Source organism: Podarcis muralis, chromosome 1 (assembly GCF_964188315.1).
Source record: "Podarcis muralis chromosome 1, rPodMur119.hap1.1, whole genome shotgun sequence".
Taxonomy (NCBI): Eukaryota; Metazoa; Chordata; class Lepidosauria; order Squamata; family Lacertidae; genus Podarcis; species Podarcis muralis.
Window position 1 is genome coordinate 129,978,600 of NC_135655.1, and position 17,143 is coordinate 129,995,742.

Sequence of the window (17,143 nt, forward strand, 5' to 3'; positions counted from 1 at the left end):
GACTGCCCCTGGATCAAGTGACTTTTCTTCTCAAAGCTCTTCACTTAGCTCAAGGTTGTCATCTGAACTAGCCAGACGTTCAACTGATAATCAATCACAGCCAGTCTGTCATCTGAAAAATAAGACTTTAGAGCTGTCTGGCCCCAAAATGGCACCTTCTTGTTGTTGTTGTTGTTCAGCCGCTTAGTTGTGTCCAACTCTTTGTGACTCCATGGACCAGGGCACAACAGGCACTCCTGTCTTTCACTGCCTCCCGCAGTTTGGTCAAACTCATGTTAGTAACTATGAAAACACTGTCCAACCATCTCGTCCTCTGTCATCCCCTTCTCCTTGTGCCCTCCATCTTTCCCATCATCAGGGTCTTTTCCAGGGAGTCTTCTCCTCTCCTGAGGTGGCCAAAGTATTGGAGCCTCAGCTTCAGGATCTGTCCTTCCAGTGAGCACTCAGGGCTGATTTCCTTCAGAATGGATCGGTTTGATCTTCTTGCAGTCCATGGGACTCTCAAGAGTCTCCTCCAGCACCATAATTCAAAACCATCAATTCTTCGGTGATCAGCCTTCTTTATGGTCGAGCTCTCACTTCCATACAACTAGACAAGGGCAACTAGACATTCCATTTTGGCCACTGTAAACTTGGTTTAAAGAGCCATTGGATGCCTAGCTTATATATCTGAGTTTCTAACACTGCCCCTGAGCTGATAATCTTCTTTGTCCAATAAACACATACAAATACAAATCCATAGATTAGTTACTTCAAATTTACAGTTTGAACACAAATCCTGAAACAGGCGAGCGGACCTGCAGAGAGACCTAGTCAAAGGCAACCAACTAATATTCATATTTCACTGGAGAGGACCACAGAGTCAAGTAATTAATCCCCACAAGGCCAGCATTGCTTTCTTTTTCCTTTCTTGCAATTTTCCTTGGCATTGTTAAATCATTGGGAGGCAGAAACCCTTACTGATCTACTGCAAACAACCAAGAGATCTACCAGTACATCCTGACCTACCTTTCACCCAGTTCTGATCTACAAGATCTAATAAGATTTCTAAAAAGATTGAATGGTGCACAACAAGCCCCCTCCTGTGGATCCCACAGTTCAGGCAGGCTCACATGGAGGATTCTCCCACAGGTATTTTAGCAAATGTATTTCAGCAATCCATAGCTCCATTAGTATATGGAGATGCCTCCTTTGTGCCCTCATGGTGGCCTGGAGACTTGTAACGCAGAGAAACCATAATTTGTAACCAGGGTTTCTGCAGCCAAAACACGTCAAAGACAAATCACCTTAAACTCTTTTACTTTACATCCTGCATTGTGTGCAAGTGTGCAGTGGCGTAGCGTGGGTTGTCAGCACCCGGGGCAAGGCAAGTAATTTGCGCCCCCTAACCCGTGGATTTGCGCCCCCTAACCCGTGAATTTGCGCCCCCTAACCTGTGGATTTGCCCTAACCCCAGATGTTGCGCCCGGTGCGGCCGGCCCCCCCCTGCACCCCCCACGCTACGCCACTGCAAGTGTGACAGGAAGTGTTTTAGCTTATTCAACAGCCTTTTCCAATCCTCCGTAGCTCACAGGTGGCTGCTTGTTCTTGGAAGTCAACTCTTCCTGCAAGCTATTCTCGCGGGGCATGATGTACAATAAGCACTTAGAAATGTGTTTTGCTGTGACTGGAACCAAGATGAAATAGCAATATTAAAGGAGATGAGTTTCGTTTATGGAGTGGCCAAGTATGCCATTATTCTAGAACAATGGGGAATGGCATGAAGGAAGGAATGTTCCGCCACGTGATTTATTCCTTTTCCAGTAGCAGCGGAAAATTTTCGACCGGCCAGCAAAATGGCCCCGTCTGCCAAATATAAGTCAGCTTAATGGCTAACAGAGTTGTGCTAGATTAGTCCTGCCATTGTAATACTTCCATAGCCCCAGACGACCTCACAGCCTCTCCCATCACTTTACAGCAACATCTCAAGAGGGGGAAATACGAGCTGCCCTAAAATTATGACTGCTACTCCCAAACAGCCAATAGGACTGACAGGAAAAAAACCTTTGCACCTTAACTCAGAAGCAAGTCCCACTGTGCTCAATAAGGCTTGCGCTCAAGGACGTGTGCTTAGAACCTGCAGCCTGCATGACACGTGAAAAAGCATATTTTGAGATTTCTTGTTTCAAAGGGCAAAGGTTAGCCTTCTGAAGGTAAGGTAGAACAGAGGTGCTTTCTTGACCTCTCTCTCTCTCTTCCCCTAAGTGAGTGTGTCTTGCCAAAGAGAGTGTGTTAATAAGGCCCAGTGTGTGTAGATAGGATGATCCTCGCGTTGTTTTTGGTTAACACAGAGAACCTACTAAGGAGACCATTTTAAACAAAACACCACCAACGCAATCCAGCGTGACGTTTTCTCAAGCAAGCCTCACTGAACTCAGGGAGAGCTCTGCAAGAGTACCACGTGCCGTGTGAATGAAGTCAGCGCTTGGCTCATTTGACACACACCTAGTTATTTGGGAAATGTGTGAGTATAAAAACAGAAACAATGAGGAGACAAAAAAAAAAGTTCTCTAAAATAAAGGTCCATCCATGGGCTAGGGAACCTTTGGTCCTCCAGGAGCCACTGGGCTGCATCACTCCTGAATACTCTCCAGGGTGACTGTAGTACAGTAAGATCTGAAAGAGACACAGGTCCAACCATTCCGGGCCTATCACATACAAATCAAAACTAAGTCTGGCCAATGCAAAGGGTCTCTCCTCCCTTCCAACAAACATTTTTTTACTTAACAGGCCTTCCAGCACAATGTCTGAAAAATCATCTGCCTTAAGAGCAGCAACAACCTGGAATTAGCTTGGTCCATTCATACTGTACCTCATTCCTCATGCTGGAGGTCCAGTGGTTTTGAAGAGACCCAAAGAAAGATCATGCCACCTCAAGCCAGCCCAATGTGCTTCTCAACACAGAGAGTCTTTTCACACATCCAGAAATTATCACTTATACACCTGTATTACTAACTGTGCACAGTGGCTTAGCGTGGGTTGTCAGCACCCGGGGCAGGGCAAGTAATTTGCGCCCCCTAACCCGTGGATTTGCGCCCCCTAACCTGTGGATTTGCCCTAACCCCAGATGTTGCGCCCGGTGCAGCCGGCCCCCCCTGCACCCCCCACGCTACGCCACTGACTGTGCACATCCTGATGTTGCCTATAATGTGCACGTTGTATCCACTTTTTTCTGTTTTTGACCACTTGCACATCTCCCAGGCGATCAGTTCTTGACTGCGAGTCATCATGCCATGTACACTAAATGCAGAACAATGCACATAACTATGGCTGCAGCAAGTTGCAAGATACGCCGCAAATACCTGTATTATGCAAGGCATGTAGCTGCCCATTTGCACATGGTGCAAAATTGTTGCCAAGTGTCCACTGAAACCACATAATTGTGCATTAAACTTACCCCCTAACCCCAGGGGGAAAACAGACAAACCTGCAGTTGCACACCAGTACTGCCAAAATTCTGTGCCAAGAGAAGCTGAATTTGGAATTCAACAACCTGTATAAAATATGCAGGCAGCAAACGGGCATATATTGGGATTGTTTTGCAAGATTTATTCTGTTCCTGCTCAGCCTGGTGAGGGACAAGAAGCAACACAGATCACTGACGCCCCATCGTATGAACCTGGCTCAGTGACAGAACACACGCTTTGAATGTGAAAAGGTTCCAGGATCAATCCCTGGCCTCACCAGCTGGAAAGGCTCTCAGGTAGCAGAGACAGGGAAAGACCTTAGAGATGCTGCCCATTGGAGTATGCATGACCAACTGCAAGTCACCAAAGTGTCAGGGAGCAGAGAAACAGTATGTTCCTGTTTGTAGCATGCAGGTTATATCTGGTTATCCTTAGCATGCCTGAAAAGGGGGGGGGGAGGGAATGCTGCGGTGCCATCTCATGTGTTTGTGAAATTCCATGATTACAAGAGATCCTCTTCCCACCCTTTCAGAACATACCAAACATAACAGTGCAGAACAGGAAGAACGGTATTGTTTTAAACATCCTCGAGAGGAGATATGATAGCCATCTTCAAGTATCTAAAGGGCTGCCATATGGAAGATGGAGCAGTCTTGTTTTCTCCTGCTCTGGAGGGCAGAACCAGAACCATTGGCTTCAAGTTGCAAGGCAGGAGGTTCCAACTAAACATCAGGAAGGACTTTCTGACAGTAAAACAGTGGAAGGGACTCCTTAAAAGGTGGTGGGGTTCTCCTTCACTGGAGGTTCTTAAGAAGAGGCTGAATGGCCATCTGCCACGGCTGATTTAATGGAGTTTCTTGCATTGCAAGGGGTTGGACTAGAGGATCTTCAGGGTCCCTTCCAATCCTATGATTCTGTGAGCAAGGATCCTAAACACCGATAAGTGTCTGTAGACATAGGACACACACGTGTCATTAAAATTAAGGTCGAGGGGCTTGCTAGTGGGAGATGAGCTGATCATTAAACAGATAGCAGATCAATGATATAACCAATGCAACCAATTTTCAGGTGTTGTGTTGTGAGTCTCACCCACATCACGGAGCTATTAAAGATCTGTGCTGAGACCAGGAGTTGGAGCAAATAAGGAATTTAAATGAACAAATTGTAAGCTGCACCCAACATATTATTCCACATCGCAGGCAACAATCTCACACCCCAGTCAAAATTTCACACATACACACACACTCTTTTATAATAAAACATTCCAAACTTACTTTCTGAACTCACCAACCAATTTTAAAAAGCGTGATCAAGGCATGTGGCGAACCCAACAGAACACCCAGCCACAGGATAGCTGCAGATAACAAGCTGTTTCCTGTCCGTGAAATATTCTTCTACGTAGGTTCATTCAAGATCTTAGAAGTCTATATTTAATTTCATTCAAGCGATAACATTTGAGCCGAGTATCCTGTCCAGCACAGCCATTTGCTCTTTGCCCCACTCCTGTTTCTGTTGCAATGAGATGCTTCAGTCTTGCACAAGACTTTGACAATCTGCCTTGGGAACATCTGCACGAACAAAGATGCTGGCTCTTTTCAACAAATCTGATCTGAGGACAGACAGACTAAGGTGGCGGGGGGGGGGGGGGGCAAGAGAATATGACCCGCTCAGAGCAACCAAGTGGAGAGACTTGAGAACTATTGGGCTTGGGTCTAGAATCTAGATTGTGGGCTTCCCAGAGGTCTCTGACCAGGCTGCTGTGAGAACAGGACTAGACGGGCCTTTCTTCCTGAACCAGCGAAGCTCTTCTATTTAAACTTAGGTCTTCCCAGCCAATGTCAGAGGGGCTACTCTAATCTCTTACCGCTGGCTCCTTGAGCATTTGGAAACTGCTGAAATGATCCTTCCAACAACAAAACCCCCAAACTTGCTCACTCTGCAAGGGCTAAGAATTCACATTTTTCATTCCGCTCCATAAGGAGTTGTGCTCTGCCGAATCCTACTGAAATAAAGCCATCAGTCCAATCTATGTTGCACCTTTTGCTATCAGGTATGCACCAACAGCCCCTGCTAAAGTAATTTGGCTTAAAACCAGCGTGCAACGGACATCAATTCTCTTCCACCGAAAGGAGTCTGCCTGCTCCACATTTAACAAGTTATTCAGAAATTGCCTCATTGTAACTTTCCATGCAACTACTGTACAGTCTCAGAAGCAGAGACCTAAGAACTTCCTCTTCCTTCAGCTACAGGGAACGGCCGTGTGTGTGTGTGTGTGTGTGTGTGTGTGTGTGTGTGTCAGAAAGGAGGATGGGTGACAGCCAGAGATTATTTAGCAACTGTCTTGGGTTATTGCTGCAGACACAGTACTATAGGGGTTTTAGATTATGACACTTGACAGCTACACTACATGCAACTTTTTCTGTTCTGTATACACAAAGTTGCTGCAAAGCAGTAGTTAGGCAAGCAGAGAGACAGAAGAAAAATACAGTTCTCCACAGCTGGCAATCACAACCAAATGTCTACTGGGGCACAGAAAGCTGCACCCCTAAGCATATTTTATTGAATGCAACTTACACAGATATAAGTATTTTGAAGTCCCATGGATTTCAATGGGAGAGATTTAAGCAAGTTCTCAACCTCACCTTTGCCAAGTGTGTGCCTTTAGTATTTACACAGTGCTTTTCCTGGGTAGTCTAGAAGCAATTTCATGCACACTCTCTCAGTAATCCTTACAACATCTCTGTAATTGGACTTCATGTTTCCATGTCCATGTCGCAGGCAGAAGCTGTGGCTTGCCTAAGAACTGCCTATTTATTAGCTGGATGATGGATCAAATGGGCATCTGGCCTGATCCATGCTCTTCTTTTGATTTTAAGACCTTAAGGTTCAAACCAGAGTCTTCCCTCGTTCTATTACCTGCTGAAGGTTGAAGGTTTCATTTTAGCAAGAAGCTTCGTACAACCACGGCCCTTCAATAACAGAACTGTAACCTTCCACCATTTAGGAACTCCAAGATGGAAGAAGTGGACCAAACCAAAGATGGTGGGGAATTTTTTTGAAAGAGTTGCGCTTTGGGAATCCATGTCTGGAATCAATTGCAAATGTCACTTGAGAGGCACAAATACAAGATGGGTGACACCTGGCTTGAGAGCAGTACATGTGAAAAGGATCTAGGAGTCTTGGTTGACCACAAACTTGACATGAGCCAACAGTGTGACGCGGCAGCTAAAAAAGCCAATGCAATTCTGGGCTGCATCAATAGGAGTATAGCATCTAGATCAAGGGAAGTAATAGTGCCACTGTATTCTGTTCTGGTCAGACCTCACCTGGAGTACTGTGTCCAGTTCTGGGCACCACAGTTCAAGAAGGACACTGACAAACTGGAACGTGTCCAGAGGAGGGCAACCAAAATGGTCAAAGGCCTGGAAACGATGCCTTATGAGGAACGGCTAAGGGAGCTGGGCATGTTTAGCCTGGAGAAGAGGAGGTTAAGGGGTGATATGATAGCCATGTTCAAATATATAAAAGGATGTCATATAGAGGAGGGAGAAAGGTTGTTTTCTGCTGCTCCAGAGAAGCGGACACGGAGCAATGGATCCAAACTACAAGAAAGAAGATTCCACCTAAACGTTAGGAAGAACTTCCTGACAGTAAGAGCTGTTCGACAGTGGAATTTGCTGCCAAGGAGTGTGGTGGAGTCTCCTTCTTTGGAGGTCTTTAAGCAGAGGCTTGACAACCATATGTCAGGAGTGCTCTGATGGTGTTTCCTGCTTGGCAGGGGGTTGGACTCGATGGCCCTTGTGGTCTATTCCAACTCTATGATTCTATGATTCTAACTGCAATCCTAGACCCATATACCTGGGAGTAAGTCCCGTTGAAGTCCATGGGGCTCATTTCTGAACAGAGCGGCAGAGGATGAATGCTGTGATTCTAATCCCTGGAGGACCATCCTCAAACGCTGCTGAGATCTGGCCATGCTGAGGACAGCAGGAAGGGAAAAGGAAGCAGAGACCCGCCCCCACCTGCTTTTCGCCCCCTCTGCCACCCTCACCTCCCACCAAGGTAGCTTTATTGAATGGGGTTTTCTACTGCATTGTTAGCTGCCCTGGGCAGCCCACAGGGAGAAAGGGTGGGCCAGAAGCACAGAGATATAAAATGAATAAGGGTTGTCCTAGAATAAATTTCAGTTAAACTGAAAGCAACTGTGGCAATTTTGCTGCACTCCAACCCCCAAAAACCCAGTTTTCATGAGCATATGAGGATTCCACGACGGCGCTCCCTTTAAAAACAAGGCTATAATTATCTTTTTCAAACTGTTTATTTATCTTTTACTGGTATTATACAGAACAATAACATTCAAGCTCTCCAACCCTCCCCCCCCCCCACACACAGAAGAACAGATTCATACAAGTCACCCTACTAAGAGATGTTAGCTAAAAGTAGGAGTCCATAATTTGCAGTGAGTCGCTGATGGCAGATAGCCCTGCTCTGTAAAAAAAATCTTAGGAACTTGTTTGTCGTGATTTTTGTGGACACATGTCTGGAAATCGTGGTGCCTGGGGGAAAGCGAGAAAGCAAAGCACGTGCCTAGACAAGAATGGGTCCATTTGGCGATCTCAGGCTGTGGACCTGCTTGTCTCATGTCTCCCTCTTCTTTAGATGATAATGCTCCCTTACTACAAAATGTGTTAAGAAGCCTGACCTGCTGCATTGGAGAGGGGTGTCCCCTGCTCAGGCTGCTGAATGGGCCACTGGACACCTGCCACCCCATCCCCCAAATCCTGCCACCATGGCACCAATGTCTACAAATTATTTCTGTGTAGCTGAATCACTGTTCCCTGTGACATTTTCCATTTACCCTGTACCCATCCTATTTTTTTATTTTTAGTGCCTTTGGCTGCAATCCAGTACCCACTTACCTGGGAGAACACCTCACTGAATTCAATGCAACTTACTTCTAAGTAGACGCGCCTGGGACTACATGTTCAAAGGCATGAAATGCGGTGTCCCGAATTCGAATCTCACTTCAGGCTTTAGAGAAGCTACTATTCTCTAACTTGCCTCCCTCCCAAGACACACCAACCATATTGTGCACTGGCGGTGCCTCTCGGGTTCTTTTTCCATTTTCTTTCCGTGACGTTTAATGAGATAATGTACATGGGGCACTTGGAAAACTCAAAAGAATACTATACAGCGCGATGAGCTCGTGTAAGAAACAAAAATGGTTTGATTGAAAGGTTTGTGTGATTATAAAACAAAGATGCACTAAAGTATGTAGGTCAAACACCTGAGTTCTTAAAATACAGAGAACAAGCCATGCTCCTTTAAATGTAGCATTTGGCGTCGTGTGGCAGAAGCAGAAAACAGCCGGCTTCCTTTCAGTGCGCTAGGAGAACCTCACAAAGTGTAGCATACAGTATCTGCCTGAGGCATGCTGGCTATGTCAACAGATTATCTCGCATTGAACTGTCTAGACTGTTATTAATATGCAACTGATTCAACAGCAAGGGCACTGCTGTTGGAAGCAAACTGGAAGAACTGTTAAGTGGGGCATTATTCGCCTCTCCAACTGAATCAGTCCCTTAAAGGAGAAACATGGAGAAAACCAGATGTGACTCATCAATGACTATGCCTAGCAAGCAGGCAAACAAAAGGCTGCTCTTCCTTTAAGAATAAAGCAGACCTGAACTGTCCCCCATTGCCTGCCAGCGCTGTATTTTGCCAGAAAACCTTTCCCGAAAGAAAGCAGGAACTCAAGGCTGAGATCCCTCTACAAATAATGCCGGTCAACTATCAAAGCGGTTAACAATTCCACGGCAATAATATGCAACAATAGATGCAGACAGCTAGAGCACGTGTGCAGTCTCCTTAAACACACACAAAACACACCTTTAAAAGTACATTGTAGAATCATGCTGATCAATATCATTTGGACAACTGGAAGATAAAATCCGGCACCTCATTATCTCACTCACCCTACAGCTGTCATGGGGGGGGGGGGGAGAGTGCAGTATGCAAGTTACATTTGCAGCCACATGCTTCTTCATCTACACCTATATCCTAAACTACACAGGCCAGGCTCCCCCCCCCCCCCAAAATGAAGACACAGTAGTTTGTACAATGGCTAAATAACCTTATAGACTTGTAACCAAACCCAGCAGGGCAACTCATAGCAGCACTACTTTAGGTAATATTTTGCCCTAATGAAAAAACCCCTTCCAGCTGCACCGAACGATCCCAGCTGATACATTTGGGTTCTAGTCATTTCCTCTTCCCATCTTTGTACATATTTAGGCTAATCAGAGATTTCACACCCAGTCCGCTATCTCTCTCTGGATTCCCCATCTCTCCACCGTATTGTCAAGTCAGTTTGGTTTAACCTCATTACCCAATTTCCATCTCTGGTCGTATTTCTAAACCCCTTTGCTGTCTAAACTCTCTTCTGCGGGTGCTTGAACTGTCATTGTTCTAAGCGAAAACAAGCTTTCTTTTTTTCATGGAAGCAAAGTAACACAAAGGATTTTCTTTTTTAAAAAAATTATTGCAGTGCGTCCCTGGCTTCTGCAATCAAGTCTCTCCAATAAAGGAACTGACTTGCCCCACACACCAATTACCTTGCAAAAAATCTGAAAAATCTATTCAGCTTGCACCAGCTGTTAGTTGTTAACACTGGTTGAAAGAAACCCCCCCCCCCCCCGTTTTATTTTAAAGGGAACAGCAATGAAAGGAGAAGCAACTTTTTTATTTTGAAAAAATTAACAGAACCACAATGTAATATGAAAAAAAACACATTCCAAAGAACAACTTCCACCAGACCTCAGATGCTCCCTGGTTACTATATGATCTGGGATTTAATGCGAGCAGCTTTCAACAGGACTGCATGGCTATTGATAACATTTATGACAGTGCTTATTATTTTTTAAAAGGGGGGGACGACAAGATCACAGAAAACGAGAAACAAAATCAGAAAAGCCGCTCTGATTCACCAGCGCCTGCATTTAAGAGATTTCACAGGAGTAACGTAAATGGTTCACCTGCTGCCAGTTCTCTTCCAAGGATGGCAAAGCCGAGAAGTAACCGGTGTCGTGGACAAGCTGCAGTTCCTGGAATATACTATAACTAGCCAAAACATCCATGTTGCTGTTGCTGCTGCTGCTGTTGCTGCTGCTTCTGCTGAAAACAACAAACCCCGACCCTTTCCTTTTAGGTTTGTGTTTGCAATTTTGCGGTGGGCTTTTAGTTCTGTTCATTAAAAAGGGAAAGGGGGAAGAGGAAGAGGAGGAGGAGGAGGAGAAGGGGGGGGGGGTAAGAAGGACCGTTAAGAGCAATCAATCCAGCTGTCCTTGTCCTCTGTTTTGCTTTTGTTTCCTATATATATGCATATGCTGTTTGTAGTCACACTTTCGGGGACGGACCCAAAGCAGGAACAGGAGCGGAGGAAAGCGGGGGGAGGAAGGAGCCCCATCAACGACCCAGAGAGAGAGAGAGAGAGAGGGAGGGAGAGAGAGAAGGGATAAATGCTCCCGAACGTATACAGTGCAAGCCGTCAGCCAGGCAGCCAGAGAGGAGGGGGGGGGACACACTTCTTCTCCACTTGTAGTAAAAAAGCAATTGCCTTCCGGGGCTCTGTTGCTGACTCCAGCTCTTGCACCGGCGGGGAAGGGGGTGGGGGTGGGGATGCAAACTCACTGACACGAGACTGCCATCTATTTCTGCATTGCTGCTCGCTGCTGAATGCAATCTTTGCTCTTTATTTTGGGGAGGTTGCATTTTCCGCCTTGCGCGCGCGCCCGCGCGCTCCTGGAGCCAGGCGCGCTCCCATACTTTCCTCTCTCTCTCTCTCTCTCCCTCCCTCCCTCCTCCCTGCGCGCAGCCGTGGGATCTTCAGAGGAAACTGTCCATTAAGGCAGCGCGTGACCATGTAAGGCAAGCGGGAGGCGGGCCGCCAGGGCCGCTCATGAAGTCACTGGCGCCCAATGGGGGCTCGGAGCGAGGCGGCGGAGGCGGGGCCGGGCACGGAAGAGCCGCGGCGATTGGGCCGAGGGCTGGATCCGACGTCCGCCTTATAAGGCAGTGTAAGGGGAGCTATTTTTAGAGGGCTATATAAAGGAGCCGGAGCGGCTGGTGCGCGGCGGAGTTTGCAGGAGAGAGAGAGAGCGCGAGCGCGCCCGGGAAGCCGCGCGCGGACCTCGGGCTCCGGCCCGTTTGCAAAGGGGCTCCCGTGGTCAGAGAGTCTTTGCATTGCAGCAGCCAGAAAGCCAGCATTTTTAAAAAAATATATTTTGCATTGCCAAGAAAAAAATAAAATAAAAACCTGATCCAGAACGGGAATTGAGAAAGCAGGAATCTCCCGGTTTTTCAATGAGATATTGGCGGGGGGGGGGGGCGCACAAGTTCAGATCTGCTTCCCATTTCCACTTTTTAAAAAAAGAGAAGCCAGAATCCCATAAGGAAAAGTAGGGGCGGGGGGGAGAGATCGAGGAAAGCGTATTTATCCCGGGGGTTAGTGCTGTTCGGGAAAAGTTTCCGGGGGCTTTATTGCACTTGCTGCAAAATGCGTGCATGGACTGGCGATTTAAAAGCGCGCGCGCGCACACACACACACACACAAAAACACGCTCTAAGTGTCTGCCGTCCTATATATACGCGCAATTGGGAGTAAGGACCGTTGAACTCCGAGGGGACTGGCTTCCGAGTAAGCGTGCACAGGATCAGGCCCCCGCAACGTCTGCAGACCTTGCAAGCGCTAGCAAAAGTTTGGGCGTTCGTGGCGCTTCCAAGTCCCTGGCATCCTGTGGCGGAGTTACTCCTGGGTAGAGCCTCCTCTGTTCCAAGTCTACCTGCCACCGAAAACAAAGTCAGAAATATTCTGATGTGGCAGTCGAGGAGCCAGATACTGGACTAGGGAGAAGAAAGCAGAGGATTCAAATCTGTGACAACACTGGATGAAGATAACCCCTTAAGGGTATCTGAAAGCGCTGGGGCCTTATGCCAGAAACCAGCCGCTTGCATATTTTGTCGCCTACGGAGTTCTTCCCGCAAAGCAGTTTAAGTGAGCATGTCAGGCTGAGTTTTTCCATAAATGGTTCGCTTAGGCCACATCTTCCCCAAGCTTTTCAGAGTGGTGGTAAAGGTGGTTTCACTTGGAAGAGCTAGGGATTTGCTGCATGCAATGTGATTTTGTTGAGGGGCAAACAGACAAGTATGTGCTCCTTTCTGTCCGTTTTTAAGGCTTGGCAGTAGCTCAGCTCTCCAGCCAGGGCTGGTCAGAATCCAGATGTGTGGCTTTCCTCATCCCCTCTGCCTTTTCTGAGGATGGGAGAGAGGGGCTGTCACTTGCTGTAGATGCCACATAGTGTACAGTGTTTTGTAACAGTAGCCCTTTCCTGTATATATTATAAACAGCAGCCATGCAGAGAAGGAAAATTGCACATCCTAGTTGTAATAGCTGCATGCTGTCTTTGTTGCACCCAGCAAAGCTTCTCAGTTTGGATGGGGCAAGGGAGGTTGGACCACGGTGAGGTTGCAAGAATGGGAGCAGGGCTGGTTGAGGCTGCTGGTGGGAGTTGTGGTCCCAAATATCTGGAGAGCACCAGATATCTGGCGAAGTGCTGGGATATTAAGTGGAAAAGAAGTTCCATTAAGCAGGCATTTCATGACTTGGGATAGGATCATTTTGAATGTCAACAAGCAAGGAAAGAGTAGTATTGAGTTGTCCCTACAGCACTGGGAAGGAAGGAAGGGCAGATGTCTGCATGCTGTCTAAAATCTATATCTTATTAAATAAACAAGACATAACCTCCTGGTCAAAGTAGGATTTGCATACAAACAGATTGGCTTGGAATACTGTCTTCTTATCTAGAATAATGGGGGCACACAGTCCAGAATTTTGGCTGGATGTTTTGAAAAATCTCTCCTATTTCAGCCCATTCCAGAGCTGAGCAAAAATTTCTCAAGACAGTTTTCTGAGAAACAGAGATGTATCTCGTTCTGATTTTACCTAGAAATATTGTGAATGCATCCTCCCCCCTCCAAATATGCCCCAGCATTTTTATTTTAAGGCACGTGTTGGCAAGCATTCTTTCCTCCACCATCCATGCCCCAAGATGATGCTAGATCCACTCTGGAAGATGCACAATGGCCAGGCAAGAGCAGAAAGGATGAAATCTTTGGGGGGATGAAATTATGGTGCTGAACACCCCTGGGGCGATTTACACTAGCCTTTGCGGAGCCAGTGTGCTCAGCCAGAGTGGACAGGTTACACTCACATATATTTGGTTCAGACTTTGCACCCGCTGAGCCAGGGATCAGCTGGCTGAGCTGGAGATCAGATGCACTCAGCTGCTGATCTTACTGTGCTAGCACCTTGTCACCTGCACGGACGTCTAGTATATTTCCAGGCCCAACTGCTTTGTTAACATGAGCAACTTTGACCCGTGGAGCAGAGCAGCAGAAAAATCAGTATTCCTGCTGATTATTAGGAGTGGGGAGGTTGGGGCTGTGCAGATGTACTGGTGGACCCAATCCAGCATTCCCACACATGTGTTCACACAGCCCTGACCTTGCTATCACTTCCCACTGTCCGTCTGTCTTGAGAGACAACGGAGTGTGCATCTAGGGCTGAAGTCAAACTGTTGTGTTAGTGCCAAAGTTACCTCCCCTTGGCACAAGCCTGGGCAGTGTGTATGGAGGTCCTGGGCTGCCCAGGCAAAACAACGCTATCAGCCTCTCTGATGTGGTCCAAAAGAAAGGAGAGGAATACATTTGGAACCAGCTTGGCTGCAGGAGTTGCCAGAAGGAGGCGTGTAAGACGCCATCCAACCGTTGTACGGACTCCACTCCAGATATGTGAAGGATTTACTGATTAGCCCTTTCTTTTCCCAAAGATGTCCCACAAGGCAGTGGAGGTTTAGGGTCAGAGTTTTCCTTCTCATAGATGGGCTACCTTCCTAAGTTGACGAGCCCCATCTGCCCCTCACTTCCCTCTAAGCGGCAGCAATGAATACTCAATGCCTATTTTCTTGGTCTTTTTGCTGTCAGGCAAAGACCTTTCATTTTCCAAGCATTTTCAGTCTGAAAATCTTTTTGGTGATTTTCAGATTTTTGTACTGATGTCGTTCTCTGTTGTTGGTTTCACTCTGGTTTGGATTTGTTGTGGGTGTTATTTTGCTTTACATTTTGTGCTTACGTTTATTTTTAAGGGGAATGAGGGGGGAAAAACGGGGGGGGGGGACAGAACCGTTTTCCCTACAAGAGTTACTATTGAATTTGAAAATAATTTGCATAAGAATAGCTAACTTTAGCAGATGCATCTATGCCAGTTATTCCGCTGAATTCTTTAAAAGGTGAGCTTTCAATTTCTGCACTAAAAGGTAAAGGTACCCCTGCCCGTACGGGCCAGTCTTGACAGACTCTAGGGTTGTGCGCTCATCTCACTCTAGAGGCCGGGAGCCAGCGCTGTCCGGAGACACTTCCGGGTCACGTGGCCAGCGTGACGATGCTGCTCCGGCAAACCGGCACCAGCGCAGCACACGGAAACACCGTTTACCTTCCCGCTATAAAGTGGTACCTATTTATCTACTTGCACTTAAGGGTGCTTTCGAACTGCTAGGTGGGCAGGAGCTGAGACCGAACGACGGGAGCTCACCCCGCCGTGGGGATTTGAACCGCCGACCATGCGATTGGCAAGTCCTAGGCGCTGAGGTTTTACCCACAGCGCCACCCGCGTCCCAATTTCTGCACTACACCAATGCAAACTAAGCAGCGTAAACGTGTAACTTCATGGCTAGGTTTTCACGTCAACTTGCTATGGAAGTTCTGTTCACTTCTCATAAAATGACACAATTTAGATCTTCACAGAAGCACCCCACATTGACTATTTTTGTCATTCTGTGAAACCTTTGCTTCAGAATAATGAGAGGGACGTTAAGGTTCACCAGATAATTCCTTGTAGCCCGATCCTAAATGCATGTACTTTGAAGTCCCACTGATTTAATTGGGTTTGTATCAGTGATATTTTTCTAGAAAAAAAGATGTGCTGAAACTCATCCTCTCCCTCGTTCTCTTAGAATGTCTATGGCACCCAGCTGAGAGGTGCCGGTACTGAGTTCTGGCAAGTTCCCCTTGGGGGGAAAAGCCCTGGTGCGTATGCAGTGATTAACAGAGGTGCATCCATACTTTAACAAATACCATCATGAAGATTCCACAAGAGCTCTGGGCAATTTGTTTTCATTGACCAATTTTTAGTTTTGCACTTCGTGAATCTCTCCAGCATAAAGGAGTTCCATATACATAGAGCAGCTACTAAGAAAAAGAAAAGCCTTTCTCAAATGACCTCATGGCACTGTCATTTGGCAGATGCTAAAGAGAGGGCCTTTTTGGTGGTGGTACTCAGTTTCTTCTTGGGTAAGACATCTGCAAAAAAAAAAAAAAAAAAGGATGCCAAAAGAGCTTCAGAAATGTCATTGGATGTTTTCACAGGTCCCTAATTATAACCATCTACTTTAAGTACTACATCCCCATGGCGGGGTGCGCTCCCGTCGTTCGGTCCCAGCGCCTGCCAACCTAGCAGTTCGAAAGCACCTTCGGGTGCAAGTAGATAAATAGGGACCGCTTACCAGTGGGAAGGTAAACGGCGTTCCGTGTGCTGCGCTGGCTCGCCAGATGCAGCTCCGTCACGCTGGCCACGTGACCTGGAAGTGTCTGCGGACAGCGCTGGCTCCCGGCCTATAGAGTGAGATGAGCACACAACCCTAGAGTCTGGCAAGACTGGCCCGTACGGGCAGGGGTACCTTTACCTTTACCTTACTTTAAGTACAGTGGTACCTCGGGTTAAGTACTTAATTCGTTCCGGAGGTCGTTCTTAATCTGAAACTGTTCTTAACCTGAAGCACCACTTTAGCTAATGGGGCTTCCCGCTGCTGCCATGCCGCCGGAGCACGATGTCTGTTCTCATCCTGAAGCAAAGTTCTTAACCCGAGGTACTATTTCTGGGTTAGCGGAGTCTGTAACCTGAAGCATATGCAACCTGAAGCGTATGTAACCCAAGGTACCACTGTACAGGTAAAAAGGTAAAGGTAATGTACCCCAAGATGGTTAAGTCCAGTCAAAGGCAACTACGGAGTGGCGCTCATCTCGCTTTTCAGGCCAAGGGAGCCGGCATTTGTCCACAGACAGCTTTCCGGGTCATGTGGCCAGCATGACAAAACCACTTCTGGCACAACGGGACACCGTGACGGAAGCCAGAGCACATGGAAACACCGTTTACCTTCCTGCCACAGCGGTACCTATTTATCTACTTGCACTGGTGTGCTTTCAAACTGCTAGGCTGGCAAGAGCTGGGACAGAGCAATGGGAGCTCACTCCGTCGAGGGGATTCAAACTGTTGACCCTTCCAATCAGCAAGCCCAAGAGGCTCAGTGGTTTAGACCACAGCGCCACCCGCGTCTCTACTGTCTTAACTATGCACAATTCTGTTAAGTGAAATGAGAATCGGGCCTTAGAAATGTATTCCTTTCTTTAACAAAGCCTCTATTTATTCCAGGAGAAGGTATTCCACCTCCTTCGATTTGGTCTGAACAGACAACTAAAATCTCCACAAACAGTACAGTGCAGTAAAAGGCACAATTTCTTTTCCTAGAACCAAGGCCTTTTTTCAGGTCCTTGAAGTCCCTCTAATTTCCTCTTGTTTTGATAGC

At 47.0% G+C, this 17,143-nt stretch overlaps 1 protein-coding gene across 1 annotated transcript in view; it reads right to left on the reverse strand.

The window, feature by feature from the left end:
* KLF7 (KLF transcription factor 7) overlaps positions 1–11,310 on the reverse strand; it is an 88,430-nt gene extending 77,120 nt beyond the window's left edge. Inside the window, exons 1-2 of the mRNA XM_077918362.1 lie at positions 11,136–11,310; positions 10,481–10,688 (exon numbers count right to left, since the gene is read on the reverse strand). Of these exons, the coding sequence (XP_077774488.1) occupies positions 10,481–10,688; positions 11,136–11,152 (225 nt within the window). The 5' untranslated portion in view covers positions 11,153–11,310. The remainder of the gene's footprint in view (positions 1–10,480; positions 10,689–11,135) is intronic.
* Positions 11,311–17,143: the final 5,833 nt, after the last annotated feature.